Raw genomic sequence first — 16,091 nt, forward strand, 5'->3', positions numbered from 1 at the left:
ACATGACGTGTGTGACATGTCATGATTCCCTTTTATTCCAGAAGTTTGGTCCTTAAGGGGTTAAAATACTTGAGACATATTAGACTGCAAGATAGTAGCATTGCTTACAAAACCTCCAGGTCTAAAAATAGCTCTAGAATTGTATGTGTGTATGTGTAACTAAGTAATTTGTTGTCTCTATGTGTACCTTGATACAAGGAAACCGTGCGTGTCCAGAGGCGTGACTATGACGTAATTCAGGTTAAAAGGAACACAAACATTGATCAACCCTAGTATAATGAGCAGAAGTTTCTGGAACATGGCCAACAGCCAATCAAAACCAAACACGGAATTGTTCAAAAAAATGGGAGGGACTACAGATATACATTGAATAAGAGCAAGAGAAACTTTTACTGGCAGTTATTGTCTGTGCACCATCCTTGCCACTGAGCATCAAACAGCCTTTTACCTGGTGCTGTTGCCAAGGGAGACAGATCAACAAAAAGACCATCTAGCCTTCTAAACCAACCAGAGGACTGTCTGTCAACAGTTGGTTAGTTTCTATCTACCTGCCTGAGTGTGAACATCAAACCACAGGTTTTTATTTTACTTAAAGACCAATTCATACGTGACTTTAGTGCCTGTCTGCCGAGTGGAACTCTATATTTTTTTTTTAGTAACTATACTAACTTGTTAAACTTGTTAAGGACTTTATCAGCATTTAAACGGAAGTTTTCATATTTCAAAACTTTGCTTATGGTTTAATGTCATATGGCCAGAAATGTATGTGGTTTCTTTAAAAAATTGAACTACTGGAAGAATAGGTCACGGTTTTTGAATATCGTGGAATAATATATCACAGTAGATGCTAGTCCGGAACATCCATAGTATGCAATATTTTTTAGAAAGTTACCTGGGGAGAGTAGATACTTGATTTGACTGATATCTGTCATCATCGGTTGTTGTGTCATTTATTGAGTAAATACACTATTAATGTATATAGAAACACTCCATGAACAGTTTAGCAGATATGTTCCCATTGAAAATACGCATGTTATTTGTTTGTCATGTTTTCTTTGGGAGTATATGAAAGCCAGTGTGTTTTTTTTTTTTTGTGATTGGAGTGTCCCTTTAATCTAATGATCATCCCAATTACCAAGATCACCCCAAACTCTAGTCCTTCCCAATTCTCCAAATGTTAGGGAATGACTGTGTAGAGTGGGCAAAGATTATTGGCCTCATTGAAGTAGGTATTTTTAATACTGTATCATAGGATACATTCGGCATGGATATGCAATGAATGTGCTGTTATAAAACCATTCACTTTAACACTCTTGATATAGAAATGTTGAGTGAATATGTGCCTCCCATTATGGTGCTGCTATGATATTCCTTAGTTAAAAGCAGTGTAGCATGTTTTTTGCCTACTTACAAATTAAAAGATGCATTAACACGGTTCTGACACACCTACACGACACTGACCGGACACACACTGGATTCTTATTAGAAACCCTTCCCGAGCCCACAACTCTATCAGATTACTTTACAGTTGTATTAGAATGGTCCTACACCAATTTCTCCCGACTAGCCATTTCCATAAATGGAAAACATAATTCCCCTCCGTTCCACAGATGACATTCTCATCATGACAAACAAACTATTTAAACCCTTTCTAGTATCTTTGTATCAAGAGATGCATCAGTGTATAGCATTAGGCGCCTACCTATCACCTGAATTTCAACACAGACTGAGTTTGACTGACTCCTCAAAGTGCCTGAAATACAGGGAAGAGGGAACTGATAGATTTCGCTGTTTTTGGGAATGCTCTGGAATAAAGGAGTTTTAGGGAGAGGCACAGCCTTGCCTTCAAACTTACCTTCAGACTACCTTACTCTTCCTGGTGCCACTGTCCCCGAAGCTGTCCATATTTGGTATTTTCCCTTAAACTTTCTCAAAATACCTTGGGTTTATTCAAATGGTTTTGGCAGCTGCCAGGAAGAACATTCTCCATACCTGGATTTGTATGAGAAGCAAAGCCAAGCTAAATTAGCTGATGTGTATAAATTGAACTGAGCAGAAAATTTCAAGATAAGGAACACAGGGTTTTCAATTCTTTCAATATTGGGAGCAGATAATCCTTAGACAACCACAAGAAAGCTCTGGTTTGCCAAGTATTTCAATTTGCTAATTAGTATTCTTTGAGAATAATCCATGGCCAACGACTAATTTGATTTGGAAAATGGGGATGGTGGGACAATCTGTATAACAGTCTAACCTGACTGTAACTTTGTAAAACTATACACCTTCACATGGAACTGCCTATGACCAATATAGTCCAAATGTAATGTTTTGCTTGATCAATATTATATGTTCTTGTTTATTGTATAATTAATTTAAAAATTGCAATGTTTGGGATGTTCAGTTACATATTCCAGACAACCACTATACTCACTTTATTCTGCTTGAAATCCGATGTAAAATATTTTTGGGGAAAATAACATGTCTATTATATAATAACATAGCCACTGATCTGTAAGCTGCTGAATAAGGCAATCCCATTTTAAAGAATAAATTACTTTGTAGGAGTTACATACTCTGTTTCAAGTAGTTCTCTAATGCTTTGCATGAGTTAAACGTGTAATATTTGGCAAAACGTAAATCTCAATCAGTAAAAATACATTGGTATTTGTACATATGTATATACTATTTTTTTTACCAGTGTAACAGAGTTTGATCCATTTGTCTTTCATGTATAAAATATTACGTTGCACTGTTTGGTGTCTTTTTTTTTCTGGATGTATGTTATTTCTATACAAATAAACATGTTTCAATAGTCTTTTTTCATTTTTCTGTTAAGTGTGACTGTCTGTCCTTTCAAATATCCATATCCATCCATCCATGTATTTTTATTTAATGTACTCCTCTAATTATTACTTGGCAAATACATGTTCACATCCAGTTTTCCCAGTTAGCAGCTCTCTTTCTATCCATTGCCTTATCCAGAACCAGTACATTTATCACAAACACAATTCATATCTAGTTCTCATCCTGACATTTCAAAAGATTGCTTATGGGCACTCAAAACATCCCTTCGGGAGTCTCTCCTAACTAATAGCACTATTCTGAGAAAAAAAATATATTTCCATAATGTTCTCCATTTAAACATTCCAAGCACCAAAACCAATGCAGCTCGCTGTAATGGTTATGGTGCCAGGAGTTCCTTGGCTCCATCCCAGTGCAATTTGTCAAACTGTATTAGAACAGTTTGACAACTTACCTTGGTCCCACATTTAGAATTCTCAGGAGATTTCAGATTGCAGTAGAATCTGGTTAGCTCTACTGAGTATAGCACAGCCATGCAGAGCCGTGCTGGTTGGCTGGAAGTGTCATCCATCTTGGTAAATATGAATAAAGAAGGCTGTAATAAAATTGTCTTTGTTGTTTAATCTTTTGTCCACAAAAAGCACAAAAATACATTGCTCTCATGGATAACAAATACAACACATGTATATAAAAAAATAAAATAAATCTTTGTTAAATATATTTGTAGCACAGTTATTGGCACCATTTTAGTTAATACGTTGTGCTACCTCCCTTTACTAAGAAGGAGTATTCTCCTATAATGCTTGATGAGGTTGGAGAGCACATGGCAAGGGATCTGAGACCATTCCTCCATACAGAATGTCTCCAGATCCTTCAAATGTCAAGGTCAATGCTGGTGGACTCTCCTCATCATGTCACCCCACAGGTTATTTATGGGGTACAAGTCAGGGGACTGGGGTGGCCATAGCAGGACATTGATTTTGTGGTCAGTGAAGCATTATTGTTTTTATTTTGATATATGTTTTGGATCATTGTCCTGCTGGAAGATCCTACCACAGGACATTTTAAGATTTCTAGCAGAGGCAGTCATGTGTTCATGTAATGTCTTGTTAGCAGAAAGTGAGAAATGTTTTACCAAGTATTACAATTAGTATCCTGCATTTCTAAATCCATCACTACTTTTGAATATGAGTAGGGTCATTAAAGATTACATTGTCTAGAAATTTATATTGGTGTCCCAATTGGGATTCAATCAGGCTAACAAAAAATCCTGGTCCATTGGGTGCCCCTCCAGTTTCGAGAAGCATTGTTACTGTTAGAACAACATATACTTCACATTGCATTACATGCAAACTTATTATCCAATTATGAGTGAATGACATATATTTTTGCCACCCATACATCCATCTATGCACCCATCCATCCATCTATTGACCCATTCATCCACCTATCCATCCACCCATCCACCCATCCATCCATCTATTGACCCATTCATCCATCCATCCATCCACCCATCCACCCATCCATCCACCCATCCATCCACCCATCCATCCACTCATCCATCCATCCATCTATCCATCCATCTATCCACCCATCCATCCATCCATCTATCCATCCATCTATCCACCCATCCATCCATCCATCCATCTATATATCCACCCATTCACCCATTCACCCATCCATCCATCTATCCATCCATCCATCCATACATCTATTGACCCATCCATCCATCCATCCATACATACATCTATTGACCCATCCATCCATTCATACATCTATTGACCCATCCATCCATCCATCCCTCCATCCATCCATCTATACACCCATCCATATCTATCCACCCATCGATCTATCTATCCACCCATCCATCCATCCACCCATCCAGTTATTCACTCACCCACCCATCCATCCATCCATCAATATATCCACCCATCAATAAGGATATTTGTTTCAGATTATTCTGCAATTTTAGTTCAATCCTACTGCAAATGTTCATGATGATGTTGTCGAGTTGGTAAAGTAAATGACAGACATTTTTGAAGGTGCTGTGTAGCTTTTTTAGTTAAGAAAACACAAGTGGCCAGAAATACAGAAGTAAGCCCATAAACATATCAAATGACAGAAGTAAATGTAGGACTGAAAAACTGTTTCTTCTAAACATGTGACAGCTCCAACAAGGTGAAGTTACAATATTACTTTTTTGAATAGAAATTATAATTTTTGATGCTATATGTGAGATACACATTGTTTTCCTAACAATGCTGCGTTGCCCTGCATTTAATTTGACCAAAAAAACACATCTTGAGATCGGAAGTCTTTGGATCTTTTTTTTGGATTCTTCCTCAAACACAAACTTCTGAATCACGAGTTCTAAAGTCATACATCCCCCAAGGAAAGTGATACACACTGCGAACTACAAAAAGGAATTCACAAAACACTTGGGCCTTGATTTAATATTGTTGGATGACTAAACGTTTAATATTATTTAAGATCATGAAAAATATTTTAATTTTGTAATATTTTTATATATATTTATATTTTGATATTTTCCCTATTGTTGGAAAAGTTTCCAATTGATTTTTCTACAGAAGTCACCATTTAAGTCTATGGGATTTTTTGGTAGATAAATTTAGATTTTTTTTCTTACAATATTGAATCATTTAGAAAGCGTATTACATAGAGGCCTTAGACCTCCATTTAATATTGTTGGCTAAACTTTCCAAATAATTTAATATTTGTGGATAAACTTTTTTTGGGGGGGGGAATAAATTGTTTTATTTTCTGTAAGGTAAACAATGGGATACAGAAAGGAAATAGGTAGGGGGACATAATACAAGCAAATCGCTTAAGTGATACAATCAATATCAGGCGAAGTGGAGCAAAGAAAAAAGTACAAGCTTAGATGCCTGGTATGGTAACCCTGTATAGTGCTCTTCGACTTTGTATGCTGACTTTTCTTATCATCTTGTCGTGGGGGGTGGGTGGGAGAAAGGGGGGGAAGGGAGAGGGACCACAACTCAGAGGCCTTTTGATCATCTTCTTAGATTGGTTATCAGGCGTAGTTTTTGTGCAAAGAAAAGGGTATGGGGTTGCAAGGTATGTAGTTTCGTATCTTGCTTCTTGCGTGGGTTCTAGCGAGATGTTCCGTCGTATCTTGTTGTATCTTCGAGGAATGGCTTCTGATCGTTTTCAGTCCTGTCGGGGTTATCCATATGTGTGGCTTCCAACCACGGCTTCCACAGGGACTCTAAGTTTGCAGTCCTGACATGTGACTCAGAGGAAAGTAATTCGTATCTATAATATTGGTGAACTTTTCGTGTTAGTTCTTTGTTAGTCGGGCAATATGTGGTTTTCCAGTTACGTGCTAGAAGATTTCTAGCTGCCAGGATGATTATGGTAGCTAGCTGTTTAGAATTTCGCGTCCAAGCATCTGAGAACAATAGCAACAAGCCAGTCTTGGGAGTAAGTGTGGGGCAGCCTCCTGCGCCCAGAGTTATCAGGGTTTTGACATGGGCCCACAGTGGCCTGATCAATTCACAATCCCACCATATATGAGTCATGTGTCCTGGTGCGTTCTGGCATCTCCAACAGTTGGATCCGACTGCCGGATATATTTTGTTTAGGCGGTGTGGTGTAAGATACCAGCGAAATACTATTTTCTTGTGAGCTTCGATGTGGGAGAAACAGGTTGTAATGCCTCGTAGGGCGTCTAGCGATTTGAGCCATTGTTCAGTCGTTAACTTGGGAATACCTTCTTTTTCCCATTGCGAAGTATATTTAAAGTGTTGTGGTGGGCGACTGTCCAGCAATGTTTGTTAACACAGAGATAGAGTTTTTGGTTTCGTCGGATTCGACAGGCATCTATTGATGAGATTTGCCTGACAGCTCTGTCTATATTCATGTCTGTAATGCGAAAACTCGACTTTAGTGCTGACTATGCTCTTCAATTGAAGATACGAGAAGATAAAGGAATTCGGTAGTTTGTACTTCTCTTGTAGGTCGGGGAATGGTAGTATCTGGGCTTTTCCAAATAAATCTTCGATGTGATGTATACCCATTGCAGTCCAAAGTTTTAGTGAGATCCACGGAGAAATCGCTTCTAGTGCCATGAGGGGGGCGCGTGAGTCGAAATGTTTGTTTTTAGCCGATTCCGTGTAGAGAAGGTCCCAGACCCGCAAAGTAAGAGCAGTCGTGGGGTTTGGTGTGACTCCCTGCCGTCTATATGGCTTTGGGGTCCATAAGACATTCCTTAAAGAGTGTGGATGCATCGCTTTTCGTTCCATATCCACCCATTGGAAGGTGTTGTTAGGTGCGTGGAGTCGGACTGCTGTTTCTAATAGGGCTGCCTTGTAATACGTGAGAAGTTTAGGCAAACCCACTCCCCCTTCTTTAGGTGTCATTTGTAATAGGGCTAATGGTAAGCGTGGGTTCGTTTTGCCCCATACGAATCTATTCAGTGTTTGTTGCGTGGTCTTGAACCATATTAACGGAACGTGTAGTGGTAGCATCCTAAACACATATAGGACTTTCGGCAATATCATCATCTTGATGGTTTGTATTCTCCCCATCCAGGAGATACGGACATCCATGTTTGGAAGCTCGAGTTGCACATGTTAACCAACGGTTTGTAGTTTAATGAGACCATTTTCTGGTCGTGTAAAGCCAATTTGACTCCCAGATATGTGACATAATCACGCCTCCATTCATATTGGTAAGTGTTCTGCAGAGTTTGCAGTCGGTGTAGTGGTATGTTAATCGGTAAAGCCTGGGTTTTTGACGTATTTAATTTGCAAAACGATACTAGTCCGTATGTGTGTAGTAGGCTCATGAGTCTTGGTAGCAAAGATTCTGGTTTACTGAGGGATAGAAAGATGTTGTCTGCAAACGTAGCTAGTCGGTAGTTGTGCGTGTGGATCTGAATGCCCGTAATCAGTGGGTCACTTCTAATTTTATGGGCTAGGGGCTCTAGTGATAAGAAGGGGGGATAGCGGGCAGCCTTGTCTTGTGCCGTTGGTAAGGTTGAAAGGAGTGGATATGAAGCCTCCATTGGAGACTTGTGCGGATGGTCTGCCATAAAGCGCCATTATGCCCTGGATAAATTCCATGGGAAGTTATATTTTTCTAGAACTGTTGTCATGTAAGACCAATTTAGTCGGTCGAAGGCCTTCTCTGCGTCCAAAGCCAACAGAAGGCCTTCTGAGTTATGTTTCTCCATTTGTGATAAGATATTTAAAATCTTCCTTGTGTTATCGCAGCCTTGTCTGCCCCTAATAAAACTTGACTGGTCTGTGTGTACGATTCTGGGGAGGATTGGCGCCAACCTATTTGCTATGATTTTGACCTAAATTTTCGTATCACAATTAAGCAAGGATATAGGTCTGAAGTTAGAACATTGGGTGGGGGTTTTTCCTGGCTTCGGAAGTGTAGAGATATGTGCCTGAAGCATGTCGGATGGCATACTGCCAGTACAAAAGCAGTGGTTATATAGGTTGGTCATGTAGGGAGCTAGAATATTACCAAAGGTGCGATAATACAGGTTTGAGAAGCCATCAGGCCCCCATAGGTAGTTGTGCTATGGTTTGAAGTGTTTCCTCTATAGAGATAGGTTGGGTTAGGGTTAGGCATTCTTCCCTTGTTATCTGTGGTAAGTCGACATCTCGTAGAAAGTCATCAATGTCTTCCTTCTTGGGTTTAGAGGAAGGGTCATCTGAGCCTAGATTATATAGTTTACTGTAGTATTTGCTAAATTAATCTACTATACTTTGTGGATTCGTGATTTTGTGACCGCTTGTCGTTTGGAGATATGCTATTTTTCAAGCTGCCATTCTAGTCTTGAGTTGTGCAGCTAAGATCTTCCCAGCTCTGTTGCCTTCTTTGAAAAATGTGTGTTTCATTTTCGTAAGATAGTAAGTGGTCTTGGCTGTCTCAAGATCATTAAGCTGTGCTTGTAGTTGAAGGATCTTCAACGTGGTGTCATAAGATGGAGTTTGTTTATTCTTGCGTGACAGAATGTGAAGTTCCGTGAGTATGTTTGTATATTTCAAAAGTCTCTGTTTCTTGTTATAACTAGAATGCTTGATGAATTGGCCTCTAAGAACGGCTTTGTGTGCTTGCCATAGACTTTCCGTTCCAACCTCTCCGTCTGTCAGGGTTTCTTTGCTGTTTTAAACAGCAACCCTTTTCTGTTTCAGTGATTGAGTTTCAGTTGCAATTACTATCAGCTCCTTCTGCTTGTTGCCACGGTTACTCACCTGTGAGTAGTAATCAACCCTGCTGCTAATCAGTTCTGCCTATTTAAGCAGCTAAGCCCAGAACCTCCTTGCCCTTGCGTGGTTTCCTGTTTCCCAGAAGTCTCCTTGTTCCTGTGTTTCCTGTTTGCTCCTGGTTCCTGACTCCGGCCTTGTTCCTGACTCCGCTGCTCTCCGTGCTCCTGATCCTGGCTTGTCTGACTACCCGCTCTGGTGACTGACCCCTGCTTGATTCCTGGACTTTGCTTTTGTTTATTATTTGTTATTTATTATTAAAGGTGTGTTTGCATCTACTTCTGTCTCTGTCTGGTTCCTGGTCCCTGACACCGTCCTTATTTATTGCAAAGTAAGTTTCAAGTTCTCCTTTGATTTGTGCAACCAGCTTGTGATCTGCTAACAAAGTATCATTGAGGCGCCAAGTTCTCTTGCCATGAGTGGGGTGTTGTGTTATAAGTGCTAAGGTAATGGGGGCATAGTCAGACCATGTGATATCGCCAATGTGTGTGGAAGCTACTTTTGTCAGTAATGTGGCAGGTATCGATTCTAGAATATGATGTGGGTTGCCGAGTGAAAAGTATAATCTCTAAGGGCCGGATGGAGTGTTCTCCAAGTCTGCAAGTGTCTGGTCTATCAAGGAGGTGGATCGTAGTCTTTTCTTTGTTGTTCGTGTATCTACTGTGTTTGTAGATGTTGTGTCTAAAGTAGGGTCTAGAAGACAATTAGTGTCCCCACCGAAGATGATATCCCCAAATTTGTGGGCATCTGACAAGGTGAAGATTTTATCTAAGAAGTAGTGTTGGTCATTGTGAGGACCATATATGTTTACTAGGGTCAGCTGGATGTTGTTTATAATGCATTGTATGAGGAGATATCTGCCTTCTTTATCTTTGATTTGTTTGATAAGTTGAAAGGACACTGCCTTGCTTATTAAGATTGATACACGCCGTTTTTTTTATTTGTACGTGCTATGGAATCCCAAAGGGAAGTGTAGAGAATCCCCAGGTTGCAGAGAGAGAGATTATCCCTTGCCCCTTGCATGTGTAGCTATGGTCGCTTTATAGACCTTGAGTGCTCATGCGGATAAACTTTTTAAATAATTTTTTGTTATGAAAAAGTATTTTAATTTTGTAATATGTTCATAGTTTTTTATATATTTTTATATATAATTTATTTTTGATATATTTTTGATATTTTATATTTTATAAAAAATAGTTGTAAAAGTTTATTCAAAATATTAAATAATTTGGAATGCTTATCCAACAATAATTTATTGAAGAATTAGTTTGCAAACATCTTGAAGTCTGGAAGAGTTTCAGATACTTTGCCCTACATGATATTCTAAATCACAAGTTCTAAAGCCATACATTCTCATGGAAACACTGTGAACCACATAAGGGAATTCACAAAAATCTTTATGTTGATAAATGTTTTTTGCAGTCTTTTCAAAACCATGAATATGATTAAGACTGAGCTTGCTGAATGTCTTTTATAATTATTAAGTATTTGAGTATGTTACATGAATGGTAAATGAACCATATGGCATATTTAAATATCAATTCAATTCATGCATCAATAATTTTATGAAATATTCAAATGGTTAGCTAATATGTTAAACATGTTTTAAATGAGCAAGAGTTAATTATATCAGAAGCACCTGAACAATTTTAATTTGTTTTGGAAGACTGCAAACATTAGCAATAAAACCACACAGCTCTTACACAGCTCTGGAGAGTCAGTGAACTTTCCGATAAGCTGTTATCAGCTGGTACAACATGCTGAGTTCACTTTCAGACATTAATTAGAGCACAATACGTTGCGCCTTTTAAAAACAAAACAAAGGAACTTTATATACTGCCAAATTCATATTAGAAAACATTAATATTATGATATAAACACTACGGATTTCTTTTCACACATACTGCCACTGCGGAGGAATAATTTAGCTTGTTGTTTTTTTTTATTTGTTTGATATTTGACACTAAAACTATTTCAGAGGTCAATGATGCACAGTTCTCTTATGCATGAAACAGGCTTCATCTACTTGGTGTAAATAGCACCTTCGTCGAGGTGAGGACATTGTTATTGTGTATTTATGTTGTACCTTTTACTTAATGTATCTAGTGCTGCAGAGTGTACATCTTAGAAATATTTTGTTTTCTTTAGATTTTGACCAAAATGAAGAGAATGAGTGAGAAACATAAAAAACAAAATAACAACAACAGCTACCTTGATCGCATGCCTCCAGAAATTCTTTGTCATCTATTAAGCTATCTTGAATTGGAAGATCTAGTTGCTATTGGCAAAACGTGTAAATTCTTCAATCAAACAGTCCAAAACACAAACACTCTATGGAAAAAACACTGTCTGGCTATTGCTCATGTTTGCCAGATGGATATCAAGAATGATCGAAAAGATGGATATACGTGGAAGGTGAATATTGCTTGTGTGCATTCATGAAATTGGTGAATGGTTTACATTATGTAGATGTAATAATGACTTGCCAAGTGGAAGTCTATGATGATTACAGGCCACCAGAGATAGTGGTGTAGCGTGACTGGCAAAGATCTCTTCTGGTTCACAGGTCACGTGTGAGAGGTAGGAATATATTTTTTGCTGATCTACTCATGTGAACTCACAATTAACCAGCCACAGAGTTGTGAAACTTTAGATTTACTAAAAGAAGTTTAAAATACAGGAAACACAATAATGGTTACAGGATAAAACTAAAAGTAAATGAAACACAAGAGTCATGTGCTTAACTCCCTGCCCTGTTAGTACATCACTAATTAGTACATCATTCATGCCACACACAACACGCAACAGCTTCTGCTAGACTCCTCACAAGTGACGTAGTCCGTCAGTAGAAGCTTTCAGACTGTCTCTGTCATCCAATTGCACTGGCACCCTGCCAACCGCCACGTCAGATTATTGGTAGCATACATGGTTTCATACATATTTCTATTTGATATTGCCACAGGTAACGTTGCAGAGAAATTACCTGAAAAGTAAAGTGAAAAAAGATTGGCTGAATGGGGAATACAGCAACATACGCTCATCTGCAAACCTTCCGAAGAGAAGCATGCACCCGATGCATGCAGAGGATTGGGGAGAAATTCTCAAGGTTGAACTGGAGAGATAAAGAACAATTGAAAAGAATTTGTCATTTTTATTGCACTTGTATTTATTTATTTAATTTAAGTGAAGGCCTTTCTATATTTGTAAAGCGCTGCGGAATATGTTAAAGCTATATAAATGCTAAGAATTTATTTATTTATTTCACTTTATTTTATTTGAAACAAATAAATAAAAACAAATTATACTTCATTTTATAGCATGCCATTTTAACCTTATCTCATTAGTGTACACATTTTCTGTTGTTGTCTTTGTGGTCTGTTCTCTTGCTACAAGTAAACAGTTTACTGTAAACTGCATCTCTAACGATAATTTGCTGCTGATGGTAACACTCTGATCAATTAAATTGAGTTAGAACATAATATAAACATATAATCACTTAAAGGGACACTAAGTACTATAACCATTTAATCTCGTTGAAACCATTTTCAAGCAGTTTAACACTAAATAAGGGTTTCTGGCCACTCACAGCCCGGCCCCTACTGGAGGCGTGGCTAAGGAAGACATTATACAATTCCTTCTACCCATACTAATTCCAACCAACAATAGCTACTGTGATAGGCTGAATGCAGCCAGCTGCCACTTTCAGCCAATCACAGCTGCCCATTGCCCAAGCTAATGCTTCCTCATTATACCATGCAGCATAGAGGGGATGGACTCCTGGGGACTCTCTTTTATCATTAAAACATCAACTCTTAGCTCTTCCCTGTTTAACCCCTTAAGTACCAAACTTCTGGAATAAAAGGGAATCATGACATGTCACACATGTCATGTGTCCTTAAGGGGTTAAAGTTTGTTTTTTCACTGGTTAGTGAGATTTGCAAGGAAAGAGGTACAAAAACATTTTAAATGCTGCCTGCTATGAGTTAACTGCTAACATTTTCATTTTTTTGGTCTGTGTATTCTATACAGGTATTTATTTTTTATTTTTTTTTGTGGCATAACAGCCGATAATAAATCAGAATGACATGATTTATTGCTGCCGATAGTAAATGGCTTTATAAGAGTAGCAAAAACAAAAAAAATGTTTTAATGTTGAAACAACCTTAACATTGTGCACCAAAAACACACAGACAATGCAGCAGAAGATGGAACTGAGCCCAATATTGGATATCATATTACAACTATGGCATCTGAATATATCTTGTTTGTTAATTGTATACAGTTTTATTGCAAAGTTCAATAATTTATATGGAATATCACATTTGGTCAGACATTGCCACCTTGTGGCTGCATTCATTCAAAGTCTATAAATGACTTGTCACATACAGTTTTATTCTAACTACTGGTAGCTATTACTTTATTATTATATAAAAAATAACACACACATTTCTCTATAATGTAAGCTCATTGAGCAGGGCCCTAAACCCCTATGTTCCTGTACGTCCAGTTGTCTGGTTACAATGACATGTCTGTTAGTCCACCCATTGTACAGCGCTACTGAATCTGATGGTGTTATATAAATAATAAAATAATAATAATAATTTGCCCTCTTAATTACTGCACGTTTAACTATAATCACTGTTTATGCAATAATGACATGACTGGGTTAATCTGGGTCACTTCATAGTGGATGTAAAATCTGTCAAGTGTTATCCCATTTTTGATTACCGAAATAATAATAATAATAATAATAATATATGTGGAAATGTCAATCTGAGTTTGCTACACACAATTACATTATTTTTAAACAAATAATCAGTTTTCAGGGTTTTGCAGAATAGTCGTCCCATGCAATTTCCCCCCCAAAATAGAAATGTTGTGAGACACTTTTTGCTTGTACAGTATTGAATTTTATAATATGGAAATACAGAAAATTTGAAGATCACTCCATTGTATCTCAGGCTGTTTTCATTACTTGCAATACCATATGCTACCACAAGGTGGTGTCCAGACCAAATGATTTCACATTTACAACATTACACATTTGCTTTTAATGGCCACTTCATCGGTATAGGGAACTAGGTGACTGTCTATGGTATTTATGATTAATAGGGTGTTTTAATATTAATTACGTCTGCTGAATGCAAAGTATGTGCTGTTTTTATTTTTATTTTATTTTTTATTTTGCAACTGAGTTATTAAAGCACTATACGTCTTTTTTTTAATGAATAAACTCTTTGTTTTCACAAAGACATTGTATCTGTTTCTGTAAAAAAAAAAAAAAAAAACAACACAAAAAACATTGTTGTAGCGTTTTTATGTTTTTTTTTTTTTGCATAGATCAGGATATTGTCATTTCAGACTTCCTTAAAATGTAGCTCCAGTACGTCTGGTACTGCCTTTCACTACAAGGCCCGATTCAACAGAATTTAATCTGAACTTTATTTTAATTATTGGAGAAATTAAAGACTTATTGATTACCTGAGTTACACAGTAGTGATTTTTTTTGACGGTGGGTTCTCTGGTGATTTTTTTTTTTTTTTTGTATAGTAAGAGTTGGAAGCTCTAGATTTATTGCAAATATATTCATTGCTTACTTCCCAAAAATGTTATCTAAAAGGAAATTGGGGTATGAATACATTATAAAATAAATTAACCAAGGTACGTGCAGCTCTCAGCAGAGCCACAGTCTGATCATGTGCAGATCACTACTAAGCTCTCCCCGCTTGAAGTAGACAGAGCTCACTCCACATTGTGAATGCAGCATCGACACACCATACAAAAAACTTGGATAAAATTAACACAGGAAACTCGGTAGTCTCGTTCTGAGCTACTTGATTGACTGCTTTGAGGGACAGACATAGAGCTGCAGCAATTATTTACACATAACTGTAGTTCTAAACCATTCTCAGAGCTTGGAAGAAGTTCAGAATTCTGCAGGGACAGGCCGACAAAAATGCTAACTAGGTGAGTGAAAATAAAATGCTGTTTGACTAAAGACTGGAGCTAAGAGGACAGAAAACAAAATGCTGGCAATGTTCATCAGATGTATGAATTAACCACAAGTCTTCGACAGGCAGGACACCCTCTGATGAAAATATAGACAATAGCTATAATACCTCTAAAGGAGCCAAACTACACCATCTTAACAATCCTGGCCCATTTTTTCACTTTTCTGTTGTTTATATTCTTAACCCCTTAACCCCTTAAGGACTGAACCAAATGTACAGGTTGTGAACAGAACAAAACGTAAACAAAACTGTCCAACCGTAATTCACCTCTTTCATATTAAATACAACCCAATTATTGTATATCATTTTATTCAGGGGAAACAGGGCTTTCATTTAATATCAAATATTTAGCTATGAAACATAATTTAATATGAAAAAGAATGGGAGAAAATAAGATTTATTTTTATTTTTTTAGTTCTACATGACATTTTAACTGTCAATGTCATAATACTGTTTGCTTTTACTGCAATAAAATACACAACTTTGTATTTCGTAAAGTCTCACGTGTAAAACAGTATCCCTATGTACAGGTTTTATGGTGTTTTGGGAAGTTACAGGGTCAAATATAGCACGTTACGGCCAAAGTTAGCATTAGTATTTGTTTGTGTGTGAAAATGCAAAAAACGCCAATTTTGGCCAGTGTTTGTGACTAAGTGGCTACTAAAAAAGACTGGACATACCCCATTTGCAATACCTTGGGTTGTCTACTATTGCAAATGGTATGCCATCATAGGGGTAATTTTCATTCTTGAGCTACCATAGGCAGTGGCGTACACACAACCCGTGGGCCCCCCCGCGCGCTTACTCTGCGCGAACTGGCGGTGGGCACCTGGTCAGAGGGGTCACAGGGCTGCGACCCCTGCGACCGTGGTATGTACGCCAGTGCATGCAGATAGACATACACTTAAAGGACCACTACGGACACCCAGATCACATCAGCTCAATTAAGTGGTCTGGGTGCCAGGTCCCTCTAGTTTTAACCCTGCAGCTGAAAACATAGCAGTTTCAGAAAAAA

The 16,091-nt window shown here is 37.8% G+C and overlaps 1 protein-coding gene across 2 annotated transcripts; it reads left to right on the top strand.

The window, feature by feature from the left end:
- The first annotated feature begins 412 nt into the window (after window positions 1-412).
- FBXO48 (F-box protein 48) lies at window positions 413-12,253 on the top strand. 2 transcript variants are annotated; one of them, XM_063441516.1, is made up of 3 exons: window positions 413-576; window positions 11,214-11,480; window positions 12,028-12,253. In XM_063441516.1, exons 2-3 carry the CDS (start codon window positions 11,226-11,228, stop codon window positions 12,187-12,189), a joined length of 417 nt encoding a protein of 138 aa, XP_063297586.1. In that variant the 5' UTR covers window positions 413-576; window positions 11,214-11,225; the 3' UTR covers window positions 12,190-12,253. The 2 variants fall into 2 exon arrangements, with proteins under 2 accessions (XP_063297586.1, XP_063297587.1); XM_063441517.1 differs by lacking the exon at window positions 413-576 and adding an exon at window positions 11,032-11,117.
- The last annotated feature ends 3,838 nt before the right edge of the window (window positions 12,254-16,091 follow it).

The sequence above is a fragment of the Pelobates fuscus genome, chromosome 2 (assembly GCF_036172605.1).
Source record: "Pelobates fuscus isolate aPelFus1 chromosome 2, aPelFus1.pri, whole genome shotgun sequence".
NCBI classification, from domain to species: Eukaryota; Metazoa; Chordata; class Amphibia; order Anura; family Pelobatidae; genus Pelobates; species Pelobates fuscus.

Bases quoted from the DNA above. Each gene is read 5' to 3' on its own strand.
- FBXO48 (XM_063441516.1), top strand. From the start codon at position 11,226: ATGAAGAGAATGAGTGAGAAACATAAAAAACAAAATAACAACAACAGC. The intron at 11,481-12,027 runs GTGAATATTGCT...ATATTGCCACAG, and splicing joins AAGATGGATATACGTGGAAG to GTAACGTTGCAGAGAAATTA.